Source organism: Anabrus simplex, chromosome 1, assembly GCF_040414725.1.
Source record: "Anabrus simplex isolate iqAnaSimp1 chromosome 1, ASM4041472v1, whole genome shotgun sequence".
NCBI lineage: Eukaryota > Metazoa > Arthropoda > Insecta > Orthoptera > Tettigoniidae > Anabrus > Anabrus simplex.
In genome coordinates, this window is record NC_090265.1 from 687,606,295 (window position 1) to 687,622,745 (window position 16,451).

The 16,451-nt window shown below is 38.5% G+C and overlaps 1 protein-coding gene across 1 annotated transcript in view; it reads right to left on the bottom strand.

The window, feature by feature from the left end:
• The window catches only part of arr (low-density lipoprotein receptor-related protein 6), a 330,860-nt gene that overhangs the window by 64,394 nt on the left and 250,015 nt on the right, over positions 1-16,451 (bottom strand). Inside the window, exons 11-14 of the mRNA XM_067135921.2 lie at positions 15,250-15,394; positions 11,937-12,067; positions 5,359-5,512; positions 3,024-3,273 (exon numbers count right to left, since the gene is read on the bottom strand). Coding sequence (XP_066992022.2) covers positions 3,024-3,273; positions 5,359-5,512; positions 11,937-12,067; positions 15,250-15,394 — 680 coding nt within the window. The remainder of the gene's footprint in view (positions 1-3,023; positions 3,274-5,358; positions 5,513-11,936; positions 12,068-15,249; positions 15,395-16,451) is intronic.

The window sequence follows — 16,451 nt, forward strand, 5'->3', positions numbered from 1 at the left end:
ACATTTTACACAGTTGGTCGTAAATGCTCTTGACAATGATGAAACTGTAATAGGACTATTTCTTGACCTTTCAAAGGCATTTGATACTGTTGATCATGAAATATTGTTGCACAAATTATATCAGATTGGAGTTAGAGGAATTGTTAATGACTGGTTTAGATCATACCTGAATAAACGATCCCAGTTTGTTGAAATTATACATTGTAACAGTAAAGGGCATAATGAGACATATCACTCTCAGGTAAAAAGCATAGACTTAGGTATTCCGCAGGGTAGTATTTTGGGGCCTGTTCTTTTCTTGATCTATGTGAATGATCTTCCTCACAATAATCAAGTAGAAACAGCAGTTCTGTATGCTGATGATACAAACATAATTATTAATAATCCTGACCCTACGTCTATAGAAACTACAGCAAATACAGTCCTGTCTAGGTTAGAATCATGGTTCAGGAAAAACAAATTAACATTGAACTTTAAAAAGACCCAATACATGGAATTCAAGGCATCTAACTACCATGACAAAACTGCAAAAAAACACAACCTTATATTAAATGCAAATGCAATTGAAAATACGTTGACCACAAAATTTTTAGGTGTCCATATAGATGAAAAATCAAGATGGGATTGTCATATTAAAAAAATAGGGAAGTCTCTGAGTTCTGTTTGTTTTGCCTTAAGGATTTTGTCTAATAGTTGTAGTGAAGAATATGTTAGAATGGCATATTTTGGATATTTCCATTCTGTCATCACTTATGCTATTGGTCTCTGGGGCTGTTACAAATCAAATCTTGATGTTATTTTTCGAATACAGAAACGAGCTATCAGAATTATATTGAGACGTAACAGGTTAGATCATTGCAGACCATTATTTAAGAGACTAAGAATACTCCCAGTACCAAGTATATACATCATGCAATGCATTCTACACGTGAAAAAAAATAATGATCACTTCAGAAAGAATTTTGACAATCACAATTACCAGACGCGAACAAGAAATAATATTTTTATCGAACACAAGAGTAAAACCATTGCCTTGAGACATGTAGACTCTGTTGGAATCAGATTGTATAATAAGCTTCCAAATACGATTAAAGATATTAGTCCCGTCAGTTCATTTACCACAGCTTTAAAAAATCTCCTGCTGAGTAGCTGCTTCTACAGTACAGAAGAATACATGATGAAGTGCTGGTAATGATGCTACTACTTATTAACTTGTAATCTAGTATATAGCCTTAAAAATATGTTAATGTCACATTGACTATGTTCACATTATTAACACCACACCAATATATTTTTATTTTGTCTTGTAAATATTGGTTATTAATATTATTTAAAAAAATTAAGATGTGCTGTCCTAACATTGAGGTATGTGGTGTTTCTGTTCTTCTTCCTTTTTCAAAATGTTCATTGTTGTGCATATATTATTGTTAGTATTAGGAAATCACTTGACAACTCCTATACTGTTGGCATATTTCAAAATATGTAATTGTACAGTCTATGGAAGCTAAATAAATGAATGAATGAATGAATGAATGGATGCGTACACTAAGCGCTCGCAGAGAGTTACGAAAATATTACAAGCCGAGAAATAAAGACAAATATAATAAATAAACTGCTCTATTAATGTAAAATTAGAGCAAAGAACATCGCGCGGAAAGACAAACTTCTCAGATCATCATTTCTTTATTTTATTCTGTGGGAAAGAATGAAGCAAACAGACTTTTTTTAAAAGCAGAGAATGGTGCTCAGACTTATTTGACAAATAATTATCCATGCAAAAACAACTACATTTTAACGATTTTCAATTCTTATTTACAACACTGATAAACCCGAAAATGTCATCTTGAAAACAAAATAACTTGCATATCCATAACTCCAAAACTCTTCGCGCTATAGCCGTAAATGTGAAACCATGTATGGGTCTATACCACGTATAGAGGTCGGCGGCTACGGAAGAAAAGAGGGTCTATACCACGTATAGAGGTCGGCGCTGAGGGGTTAATTACTTCTATATTTTAATTTATATGTTCATTGTATATTTTTACACATTATGCTTGTAAATGCCATATGATAATAATAATCATAATCCTTGATTTGGAGGTTAGGATCACTAATTACTTGAAAATCAATACGACTGCTTGGGATTAGACAGATGTAACTGCATTTTTAGCTTTTTGTAGGTACTATCAAAGTTTTGACCAGATAAGACTCTTGAAATTTGCTCAATTTGTAGCACAGTCAATAATTTCTTGAAAGACTTTCTAAATAACATTGCCACAAACTTGAATAGAAAACATGGGATGTAAATTCAGAAAAAGAGAAGTAAAGAAATGCATCTAGAAGAAATTAGATCAAGCAGCTGACATCAAAATGCTGAAAAAATTACATGGAAGGAGAAATTTTTTTTTCTTCCTCCTGAGAATTCAAATGATTAACAATATCTGGAGCAAAGAAGAATTAAAGAGTATACTAGTCAGTTTCCCTCAAAAGGAGGGAGGAAGAATTTGTAAACATCACAGAGGCTAGTTTCTTTCCCCTCACGATAAATTATATTAAAATGTGATTTCAAAAGTTGTCTGGAGAATAGTGTCTGCAGCAAGACTCGGAGATCAACGGTGGCATAAAGCAATAGGATAGAGGCATGTAAGATGTAGTGCTATAAACTGATGATGTGCAATGGTGCATATAGTTTCAAAGTGAAAATAACCTTGTGACTATAACCTTGAATAAATTGATAAACAATGAAGAGTTGCACCAGTGAATAGGGGAAGTCTAATGAAATTAGTGACACCATAATAACCAGTTAAATTACAGCGAAAGGATAAGAAATGTAGAAAACCTAGACAAACTATCTAGGATGCAGTCTGCTAGTAATTTTATGGAGATAATAAATAAGTTTGTACTAAGCAGAGATTCATGCAGAGGTGTATCAAACCACTTAGCAGTCCCATGATTCAAACAACAAGCAACAATGAAAAGTCACACAAGGAAATTAATTGGCATATGATACACAAATAACACACCTGGTACTGAGTAAGTCCATAAGGCCACTCGATGTCTTGGGTCACCAACTGATAGCGGCCCAGCCCATCCAGATCAGAGGTGGATATGGCTGGAGGCTCTGCTTCTGTCCAATAGAGACGCCGCCGAGCATAATCAACTGTCAAGCCTTTGGCTCGACCCACTTTAGAAATGAGCATACTACGACGAGATCCATCCATAGCCGCACGCTCTATGTGGCCAGACGATCCCCAATCGCTCCAGTACATGTACCTGCAATGAGTAATTCATAATACCCTAATTATTATTATTATTATTATTATTATTATTATTATTATTTATCGTATGATGAATCTATGTACACACATGCATATAGTTCAGGATAAATGTGTGTAGTCACAAGTCCGTACAATACTATAACTCTAGGTCTAGCATTTTGACCCAATCAACTGCTTCATCCAATGTGCGGTGAATGTCCATTAGCGTTCCTTTGAAAGCTCGAACTGGGCAGTCAGCAACAATGTGGTGGATTGACTGAGAGGAGACACCACAATCACAATCTGCAGAGCTAGTCCAACCCCATTTGCACAACAGATAACCACATCTGCCTTGTCCAGTTCTTATTCGATTGATGATTCTCCACTGTCGTCTTGGAAGATCAAATCCTTGTACTCGTTTGGAAGGATTCTCAACTAGATGTTTGTTCACTACTGAAGACTGATCCCACTGGGCTTTCCATGAACTGTTAACATGAAAAGAGCTTCGTTCAAGATCCATTGCTGTACGCCAGGGTGGTTTCCTTGATTTCAGCCGTTGATGTTCAGTGTGCGTAATATCTTGATGGATGGGTAGTTGGGGGTTCTGCTGAATGTTTTTCCAAACCTTTAGGAGAGCTTCTGATCGTCTTAGGGCTGCAGGTGGAATATTGCTGAGAACAGGAAGCCATAGTGTGTTCGTGCTCTGAATGCAACCCGTGATTATGCGCATTGCCTGATTGAGTTGTACATCGATCTTCTTTGTGTGAACACTATTGATCCAAGAGGGGCAGCAGTATTCAGCAACAGAATATGATAAGGCTAATGCTGTTGATCTTAGAACATGAGTATTGGCTCCCCATGATGTACCAGCAACTTTCTGAAGAATATTATTTCTAGTTTTTACTTTAGCAGCTACATTACATAATAGTCAACAATGTGAAAATTAACCTCCATTTAAGTTATATTACTACAGGAATGTTCTATCTCCATGAGCAAGAAAAGAAAAAAATGTTGTTAGGTTCCTTTTCTACGTCCATATATGTCGTGTTACTTGCCTTCTATCACCTGTATTAAAACTTCATTTTTTTCCTTTTTTAGCTCTTCTCTTTCTTGTATATATTTGGAATTTTCCTACATCCATGAAGAGGAATTAGGAGGAATACCTGTATGGATACCTGCCCCCCTGATCAAGTTGGGGAGTAGAAAATAGCTCACCAGGGGTTATAAAGACAGCAGTAGATGACGTTGCAGAAATTGTCCATATCCTTCTGTACTTTCATGTCTGTCCTTGACTCTCTCCTTTACCTACCCATGATAGCCTGTCTTGATGTTATTTTTTTATTTTCCTCATTATTAGAGCCCAGATGTTTGGCAAAATGCCTGTTTTCTTCTTTTTACCGGGTTGCCACATGAAAAAGTTATGTGGAGATAAACAAGTGTTGTCAAATCTGGAAATGAAAGGACAAATATTTTATTTGCCTTATTTAAGCCTTTGCTGCTTTTTTAAAGACATGGTGCCTACTTTTGCTTTTTTTTTTTTCTTATTTGTTCAATATTATTCAGAATAAACCCTTTTAATCTTCACTCTTCTAAATACTGTATCTACAGTATGTAACTCAGCCTCCTCCCACTTCACCCACTTCCTGGGCCTACTGTGCTGTTTGGCTATTATGAAATCTGTAATATGCCTCTCCCTTCTCTTGTATCTCACAATGGCACCCAACAAAGACAAGGCTAATGGTGGAATTCCCAGTAAACCTCACTGAAAAGATAGGCATACGAAAACAAACTGCTAATTGGTTTGTGCCTTGTAATGGTAGACAAAGCTGGGTAGAAATTGTTTGTGAATTTCCGTTCCTCTGCTCAGTTATCATTTCCTTAAATAACTTGTCTACCAAAGTTAAGGGTTTGATTTTCTGTGAAATACTGTTGTTCCTGTGGGAAAAGTTGACATTTGGATTTACATGGAACCATTCCTTAGCCTGGATTCGAACCATAGCTACCGTGGTGTGAAGTTAGCAACTGAAATTGTTGAAATATTCTAAACCTTGTTCATCACATACTAAATTTCTTCCATAAATAGAAGCAGTTATTAACTCACCCTTCTCGAGGATCGAGGGCAATGCTACGAGGTTGCTCAACACCAGTCCACAGAAGGACTTTGCGAGAACTGCCATCAAGCCGCGCTACTTCAATCCGCATGCTACCTGTATCTGTCCAGTAGATGTTACGTGCCACCCAATCCACTGCCATACCTAAAAAGACACGGCTTTATCAGGGAAAGAATGCCGCAAATGAACATAAAAGATAACATGATTATCTACAGTGGTCTGAAAATTTACATCTTAAAGTAACTCACAACTGTAAAGTCACATTTTAGTACGGTAACATTAACGTAAGATACTCGTAAGTTTATGACAAGTATCTCAAATAAAATACAGGAAGTGCCCCCCCCCACCAGCCATCATGCAATGTAGCACTGCAGAACACACCATGTGATTCTTACCAAGCCTATAATCATACACCTTCAAACTGCTGTATCCAACCCAAAAAATGAAACCAGTATAATAGGTCTGGAATTTCAGTCATTTTACTTTTCCAAGTTTTTGTCACTTTTATTCAAATATTATAATATTCCTTACAACAGTGTTTGTATATTTTATATAGAGTATTTGCATAAAAGAAATATTTGGAACTTCTTTCAGAGTTAAAAGAAATTCTATTGAGGTGGCTAATTAAAGTGTACCATGCATAGTTCAAGGTCATGTATTTACTGTGCACAAGCTGGCTAAATACTCATATAACAATGACTTAATTCAAATTTAGGAACATGAAGAGAAACACACAATTAGATAAACACAGTGCCAAGTCAGCATCGAAAGAGGGAGCAGCAGAAAAGGAAGCAAGGGCACATGTGAAAACACAGAAGTACAAGGATAGTCTCCGCATCTTCATATAGACAGGCTCTCTCCTCATCCATTCCACTTGTACAACGTCCATTTCTTCTCAGTCCTCAATGAGCTCATCTCTGCTTCCCAGCTTCATCATGAGGGCAGACTTCAAACATCCACTGAGGGGTTATCAGTCTTCAGTGGGAATAATAGGGACTGATGAGGAGAAAGCCTATCTATTTGAAGCTGTGGAGACTGTCCATGTTCTTTTATGCTTTCATGTTTGTCCTTGTATGGTGTACCAGAAGTATATATTCGATGGATCCAATTTCTGTAAAAAATGAAATGGCGTATGGCTTTTAGTATATATATATGGATAAGAAAGAAATTCCACCTTATCAATACTGTTTATTGTAAATATAGACTTACATTCAGTACCGGTTTTGACCCTATTTGGTCATATCAGCTGACAAATCATAATATTATATCTATTAGGCATTGGTTTGTGTTACTTATCTAAAAAGATGTCATCCATTAGCACATCCGGATGTCTAATGGGTATATGAGTTGGATGTTATCGTCATTTCATTTGTAAGTCCGTGAAAGTAAAATTGTTTTTGAGATTTAAATGTGGCAGTAAAAACTTAACCTAAGCTTAAAACTAATTGTACATACACATTAAACATATTAAAAACACTGAAAACATGTATATAAAACACTTGGTGAATTTAAAAGTTCATGTCTTGCATATTCCTCCTTCAGACTTCCTAGTTAGAGTCTTGTGCGCATATGTTTATGTTAGTTGATTCTGTGCTCGTAAACAGTGGTGTAGGTTCTTGAGAATGTTCTATTTGACTAAAAGATGTCTTTATGTATGCTTGTAATAAAAACACAAGTCATTAAATGGTCAAATATTGTGGACAAAGACAATATGTGGCTCAGCTGTAAACTTGTTCTTAAAAGTTTGAAGCAGGTGATGAAGTCGGATTTGGTTGAATTTGGATTTTGATGGTAACTTCTTCCTTGTCTATATTTGTGTACCGGTCTGTTTGGGAGCTCGCTGCATCAACCAACCTCAACAACAGCAATAACCATAGCACCATAGCGTCTCAATTTAAATACCTAAGATCACTTATCCAAGCTCCCAGATGTTCGAAGCAGAATCAACGCTGCCCAGATAAAGTGACGCCAAGTCACGGGAGTCCTTTTTGAATGGAGGGTGCCAATGTAACTGAAATGCGAAATCTACAGAACCATCATTAGACAGTGGCACTGTATTGAACAGAGTGTTGGCCAGTTACAAGGAGACACGAACAACAGCTGCATGTCATGGAGATGAAGATGCTTCGCTGGCCAATGGAACTCATTAGATGGGATCACATCAGAAATGAGAATGTTCGGATGGCATTTGGTGTGGCCCCAATCCCTGAGAAAATGCGAGAGAATCGTTTGCGATGGTATGGCCACGTGCTACGCAGAAACTGTTCTTCAGTCATGAGAAGGGCTAAAGACCACGAGGGCGACCAAAAAAGCATTGGCTCGACACTCTGCGGGAGGACATGCACGTGGCGAAAGTATCTCTTAAAGATGCACAAGACTGCAACAAGTGAAAAAGAAAGTGCAAAACAGCAGATCCTGCAATTAAGTGGGATAAATGCGAGGAGGAAGAAGAAGAAGAAGAAGAAGAAGAAGAAGAAGAAGAAGAAGAAGAAGAAGAAGTAGTAGTAGTTTGTCCTTGTCTCATTTTCTATTGTTCGCTCTTCCTACACTGACTTGTCATTGTGTTTATCCTATCATGTGTTCGTACCATATTCCTTTATTTCATATGACCTGATTTGTTAGTGTGATGTTCAAGTGCACTAGAAAATTTCATAGTAATATAGAATAACAATCATATTAATAATACAGCAGAAGCCCAATATAACACAGTCCGATTTATTGCATATTTGGATTTTACACATTGAAAAGTATGTCTTCCCAAAAACAAACAGTATTTTATTACTGAATTTTTTATTTTTTAAAGTCAATAAATTAGGGTGTTTGCCTGCCAGGTGCCCGTGATGGTTAAGCCATGTACTCTATGAATCGTCTGACACCGTGGATAGCCAGTTCCAGTCCCACTGGTCAAAAATTTTTCACCATCAGAATGTTGCTTGTTGTTTAAAGGGGCCTAACATCTAGGTCATCGGCCCCATCAGAATGTTGGTCAGCAGGGTACGAGAGATAGTGGTATACAGTTTCTAATCACTAGATTGCGTGCCAAAAGCCTGGATTAAATTCCAAACCTCTCCACAGTGTCCGTATGGAGTGAGGGCACGTGATGGTCTTGATGGTGATTTGTCCGTCGGATGGGGGCATAAATGCTTGATCAGACCCTTTGGTGCTATTCGACAGGAGTACGCTATGTGCTCGCACCAGATTTCACCCACTCCCTTCCTACTATCATATATCACATGATAATAAACGTTTGGGCTTTTGCCGTGTCAAGAAAATAAGGTGAAATTCTTTACATTTCACAGAGAACTTTGCTCCACATTTTCAGAAGAAAATCTCAATTATTCACGAGGAAGACTTCTCCAATAATAAAGGTTTGAATGTACGAATGCTTTACCGCTGGTCTATAGTAAGTGGTACTCTCATTCGCCACCAGATGGCTCACCGTACACTAACATTTCAACTGAGAGCTGATGACACCATCGAAGCTCTTGACACAGCATAACCCCAAAAGCTTATTATCATGTCTACAATTACGAGCAGTGAAAGCATCAAACTAAACTTCATGTATCACATTATTCATTTCATCTCATTAACTCCTCTGATGACGACGACGTTGATGTTACGAAGGGCATGTGTTTGTTTAAACTTGCTATGAAGATTCATCTCACTTCATACCCAAACCCATAGAGAAACGGGACAAGGATTGGACATACATTTATTAGTAAATTAGTGTTTAAAAATGGGAAGCCAAGGAATACTATTTTCAAAACAACCAATATTTTCTATACATACAATAGTTCCAGGCAGTGCGTTAATGCCCTGGTCGGTAAAACATGTTGTCGTACTATGATGTGTGGTCATTTCACTACACTGTAGCTCAGCAGTTTTTTCATTCTTTCAAGGCCCCAGTCAACAGGATACAATACAGTACAGTCTTAATACAGCACTGTTGCATATAGTGCTGAATTCTGAGTTTATTGCATGTACGTGATTTCACACAAAAGGAAAGCATATTCTGTGAGTGATAAACTCAAAATGAAGAACGGGGACATGAAGGCAGTACACAATTACATTCACTGTACTCTATCACGAGCACACAGTTCACAACTTGTGCGTACGCAACACACTCCTATGATTCTGTACATGGTACAATGTCTGTGCCATCACAACAGACTTTGTTCACCGTACACCGTCCCTTGATGCACAGGCATCGTGTAGTATTTTCTCTTGTCTTTGCGTCCCATCATATATATCTCCCAACAACTGTGTTATATCAGGCTTCTACTATAATAATAATAATGTAACATGATCGTGGGTAGGTACATAAACCCACAAATGATAGCACTTACTCTAGGATTTATTTACTAATAATTGCTTACACAACTAAACAGGCACACAATTCAAGCAGTTCATGCTCTCTCTCTGCTCTCACTAATTCAGTCACTCATAATTCACTCTATCAGTTACAAAATAAAACAATCACTCTACATACTCTGCCACAACTGTCACTTAGACCCTAGGGTAGTTCACAATTACATTCGCTGTCCACTATCACAAGCACACGCTCCTAAAATTCCATACATGGTATACTGTCCGTGTCATCACAACAGACTTTGTTCACCGTCCCTTGCTGCTCAGCTGCTATGTTCCACACTTGCCATATAAAAAAACATACACACCTGATAGGATTCAGATGTCACTGTCCCGACTGCTGGTGCTTCACAGCAGCATTAACTCTCTCTCTGAACCAAACCACTGACAGAACTGAACCACTGAAGCTCATCCGGCCTGCCTTAAATAGCGAGCTTTCCAAATACTTCACAAAAGAACCTCCAGAGTCTTCTCGATTGGAATGCTCTGGGTTCATTTTCCAGGTCTTTTTCATGTCGTCGAGAGGCCTGCAGTGAGATAATGGAGTGGTGGCACTTGGCTCTTCCCGACTGGTTGCTGCAGCAGCAAGCGGGTGGGGCCCTACCTCTGTGACATCACTCACGGCCGTGCCAGCATGACTTGCTCCTCCCAAGGCCTTACAATAAAATGACAGACACTGTCACAATAATAAATATGGCACACACATAAAATTTGGAGGCTGCCTAGTCAAAGTGGAAAAGGTTCAGGTGGAAGGTGTTGGGTTTGATTCCCCTTCAGGAAGTCAGAAAATTTTGGTATAAGGACTTCCACTCCTGGAGAGGCACATGAGCCTAGAGTTCACTCAGCCTAACGTTGGAAATGAGCACCAGATCAATTGCTGGAAGCAAAAGCAACTGAACAAAGAGCAGCCCTCTTTATCCCCATTGGTGGTGAAATTATGAAAGGTGAAAGCCTTTATCTTCCACTCCTCCAGGAGCCTTCATGGTCTGTATGGATGTTGCTAGCCATACAAAAATATGGGGGATTAAAAGAAGGTGGTGGGTACAAGAGATAATATACAAAAGAGCATTAACCGACTGAAGTCCGAATTTATTCTGAATTTGTTTGATCCCTGTGACAATATTTCTTAGCTTAGTTCTAATGTAAGGGATGACTGGCCTGAAGAATCAGAACTCTGGAATATTTACTGTTTTTTTGTTTTTATTTCCTAACTTAAAAATAGGTTTAGTATGGCCAAACTGACAACTGAATACAACATTGGGGCATTCAAAGTTATTCTTTGTGTGGTATGTTTTGAAACAGTCTTCCAAATGAAGAGGAACAAGGCACTTTTGGAACTGGAATATATAGCTTTCTTTGTGCTCCAGTAATCATTTAGGTTACGTTTCATATTCTGTGATATTATTATGATGAGGGCGAAATAAGCCTTCATATCATGTACGGATACATCTTTCTATGCATTACCACAATCCCAGCCAGCCAGAAATGCATTGTGTGTATATTTATTAGTTTCGTTTACAATCTCCATCCAAGAATTGACTAAATACATCTAACTTGTTCCAGATTCAAGCTGTTGTCGAGAAATCAATGGATTGACTCTTCATTGACTGCTGGAATGGAATTTTAGTGGATTATTTGGCTTGTGAATCCAGGCCCAATCACTTGTGCATACATCGCTTTCGTTTACACACTCCCCTCTGCTTTCACTCATCAAAATTACCTTCACTGAATTCATAATCATTTATATCACAGTCACTTTCATTTAGAACTTCACTCACCCACTCATAAAATTCACCAGATTCTATAGACTTTATTGCGTTCAGATCTTGGTGCCGCCATGATCACAATAGAAACAAATTACATGCGTACCTGAAAAGATACCCACCGAAGATAAAATACTTACATGAAATAATCGATAGTGGTCGAGGAACTTCCAAACACTTCAATACATGCTATAGATATCAATAATCAGCACACACTATATTTATGAATAAGAAATTTGAGATTTAAATGGTGAACGGGCAGCACCCGCCTTTCGTCGTTTTGGCAATCAGGAGCCAAGGACGAACAGTACCCGTCTTTCACGGGCAGTACCCGTCTTTCGTCTCCAATCAGTTAAGAAGAAGAAGACTTTTTACTGGAAAGTTCTGAACAACAATAAGAGACCATGCACATTGTCTAATATAACTACATATTTTACCTTCGGGGGAATCCAATCCAAACTCCACAATCCTTTCCACTCCAGAACCATTCATGAACGCCCGTGTAATTGTTTTCAGTTTGACATCGGTCCAGTAGATACGGTTGTCATTATTATCAAAGTCCAGAGCACTGGAATATAGAGAGTAATTAATGCTTATAGCAGAAAACATGAGAAATGAAGATAAAACTCTCTTTAAAAAAAAAACAGGCAAAAAATACTAGCATCTCATTTCCCAGAAGAGTATACTTCTTGTTCTTGTAGCCAAAATACTGAAGGAATGATAATTATATAACCAAAAATCTCCCGACCATCACCAAAAATGTATGTAACAAAAACAACAGTGATTTCACTCCTACACTGTCACTTAAAGTATCCGGTTTTAATTTAGAATTAATTTCAATAAATAATATTTTACTCACAATACAAGTCATACAGACTGCCCAATTATATAGATTTTCAAATACTGCTCACACAGATTGTTTTTATTTTATCTTTAATGTTACTTCCTAAATACATGACGGTGTACCAATTAAAATCCAGAAGTTCAAAAAATTACTTCTCTTACTATTCTCTGTCTCAAATGAACTTGCCCTCCACCAGCTCAATACATTCCAGACAAGAGCACAGAGGAAAGAGCACTTCTTTACAGGCTTATAAAAATCATATCTTTTGAATAGTAGTAGTAGACTGTCAGATCATCATCATCATCATCATCATCATCATCTTCTTCTGCTGCTGCTGCCACTCCTCCTCCTCCTCCTCCTCCACCCAGTATGATTCTGAGAAGTTAGCACTTCTCACTCCACAAGATATAGCTGAAGTATCTCTTTTTCATTCCTTAACAGATTTTAAGAAGTTTCTTCTTGTTTATTCACCCTGTCCACATTACCTCGTCGGACGCTTCAACCTCGACGGAAAACATCAACTAGGAGATCACATGCTCCATCCTGTCCACATTACCTAGTCGGAATCTTCAACCTCAATGGAAAATCATCAACTAGGAAATCACACGCTTCTTATAACCTCGCACACATTATTGGAGATACAGTCGCCCCACTATATCAAAGAGCCTGGCATCTCTAACCTACGGAATTCGTTTTGGTCCAAGTTCAGCACCCCGTGGCCCGTGGGCATCGGTGGAAAGGGGTTAAAATGAAAATTTCCAAGCTGACCAAGGTTATGAATGAATGTGTGTATGTTCCAGCATAGCTCTCAATCCAACTTGGTATACATATGACAATCTTAGTGTTTCATTTTCTTCGTAATGGTGCATTATTCTCTCAAACCGTTCATCAGTGGTGGTGGAAAGTATATCGGTGAGTGTAGAGATTTCTTAACAACCTGAGCATGGAGATCTCTAACAAAGATATGTAGTTGTACTTCCTCTTAACAATCTGAGTGTAGAGATTTCCTACGTAGGAGACTTTCACCAACTTATGTATTGTCGGTGTTATTGTTACTCGCTTGCCACGGGACACGTGCAGGATAATAAGTTCCTGCAGAGGTGAGTAACGGTGATCTGCTAGCAGGCTCATGGCAAACTGCTTTAATGTTAACGCATCCTGAAAGGACGAGTGGTCAAAGAAGACTTCCAGAACAACCGCACATGCCTTAGATCTGACAAAGCTAAAGGCTAGTGACCTCCCACAGAAGCAGTGATGCCATCTCAACAGACTGGGAACCGAGCATGGTCGGCCAAACTACCTTTGTCATAAGTGGGAATGGAGGGTCTCTGCAGCATGTGACTGTGGTGATGAAGAGCAGACAATTGAGCACATTATCCAGCACTGTCCTCTGCATTCCTATCCTGGAAGCCCTAATGACATCTATCATCTTACTACTGATGTGAAGTGGCAGCAAAATCTGAATGGTGATTTTAAAATGTTTGTTTCATTCACTCTATAACTATAATATTGTCATATGTTTATATAAATAAATAATTAGAAACATGCTACAACCACACACTCACATCACACACCATGATAACACCAAAGTTCACACGTTTCTATTCATTACACTTTCTGTCATTGTCCATGATCCAGTTTGATAGTAGAAAAATTTCCATCGTATTAAATCTATATTTTTAAAAAATCTTACCTATTGTCATACATTTCCACTAATTATGATCAAATTTCCCAATCCTGAAAATGTTCTTTGTTATCCCTTGTGTATGGAATGCAATTTACTACACAGATGAGAGCACTCACCATAGGGGTAGATCAGAAAAGTTGTGAGGTAACAGGAAAAGGCACTGAATTCCTGAACCTCAGAGGGTAAACTGCACTCTCAGGCAGCAACCTGTTGGCCTCAAGAAAGTTTGGTTCTGCTTGCTGGTTAGCAGTGAAGTTGCTGAATAACCGAGTGAGCCTGTCTGTGCTTGTATTTCACATTCCACTCCGATGTTAGAAATATATTCAGCGGTAAGTTGTACGGGAAATGTAGTGAATATTTCTCATGTGATAAGTCTATCTACGGATTAGGAACATAATTGTGAGAAGTTCTGTAGTGGGGCCCATACATTTTGTCTTGTAACAGCCTATAGTTATTGATACAGAAAAGTTGTCAAATTGCTTATTAATGAAGACAAAATCCTTCAGGAAGTGGACAGGCACTACACATTTTCCTTCTGGCGTGAGTATTAAAACTCACACCTTCCACTCGAGTCAGTCTGAACCTATGCTGGGTATTGCCAAAGCAATGTCACGATGGTGGCCAAGTCATTCTCTCGCATGTGGGCGAGCGTAACCTCCAAGTAATTCATGGACAAAGAGAAACCAGAAAACAATGTTTAGTAAACCATTGGTGTGAAAGAAAAGTCTTCAACTAAATTTTGTTTGGAAAGAAAGTGATCAGCGTTAATATGTTGGCACTTTTATGGGCGCCATCCAAATATTTCCACATTTTTTCTCCTGGGTTTTTCATACCTTTTAATATTTTTATGTTACTTTATTAGCCCCCAGTGGAAAAGTTTTCATATTTGTTCACTCGTGTTTTTTTCACACCGTTTAATACTTTCCTCTCATCTTCAGAAATGGTAGACAGAGCTTTCACCATACACACACAATGTAAAATGTATGCATGTTAAAATGAAGTATCAAGTAGTTCCATACCCCTGTTGGATAGTTGGATAGCATTCAAGAGTACGTATTCTTGTTTAACATATTCAGCTTTCCTCGTTCCCTGCAGAAACGTCTTCACAAGCTTTTGCTATAGATCAAGTACACGCAATAACACAGCCCATCAAATTATACCACAGTCAATAATTGTCTGCAGAAATTAATCATATCAATACACCCTTCCTGTAATTTACCTGGCATCCTTTACTCCTGTAATGGGGATAATGGCATCATTTTTACTATTCTCTATGCTAATGCGGCCAATGTTCTCTTTGCGGGCATATAGAAGGAATGCTTCAGGGATGACACATGTTCGCTCATCAGCTGTCAGTTCATATCCTGAAATTGTAACGATATTCATAATTAGTCCAGATGGACATTCAGCTAAGCAACAGAAATCAATATCAATACACACAACTATAAATAGAGGAACAGAACAAACAAATGACAAGGTCAAATATACAAAGGAACGTGAAAAGGAACACACAATAGGATGAACACAATGGCAGGTCTGTGTGAAAATAGGAAGCAAGAAGAAACATGAGAAGGACAAGGACAGTTTCCACGTCTCCTCACGGGATCCCAGTTCTTTTCAGTCATCAATGAGGACGGACGGACGGATGGGAGGGAGGGAGAGACGGACGGATGTGAAACGATCAGTGGAACTGACCCACAGTGCCTCACATGCACAGAAGCTGATGTAGAACAATATTATTACTGACCAAGGGACTGCTTCTATAACACAATACTGAATCGATGATACTTGTAGTCGAAAGGGGTCCAAAATCCAAGTTAGCGGCCCCTCACAATGGTACTTATCGCTAGGAAAGTAGAACCACGGTATGTGTCATGTTGCGGTACTAATCAAGAGTAGCGTAGACTCGCGGTATTCCACACATTATGGTACTACCCACAGGTAATTAAATTCGCACATGTATTACAGACCTACGCTGTTTCGCACACTGCGGCGCCATTTACAGGCAGCACAAACCTATGGTGTTTATCACATAAGGGTACTAACCACAGGGACTTGTACTATCCCATGGTGTTCATCATATACTGGGTACTAATCAGAGGCGAGCCAGAACCATATCAGTGGAAATGAAGAAGCTGACAAACTAGCGAAACAAGGCTCAAAAGGACCTTTCATAGGACCAGAGCCCTTCCTAGGAGTGTCACTCCAAAGTGTGAAACTGGTAATATCCCAGTGGGCGAACCAGTCTCACTTAGACATTTGGAAGAGGTTAACCATAGCAAGGCAGGCACGTGAACTTATCAAACGGCCTAGTCAAAGTTATAAAAAGGTCCTGATAAATTTGAATAGGACCAGAACGGGAATTGTAGTTGGACTGTTGACAGGCCACAATACCTTACAGAGACACCTACACATCATGAA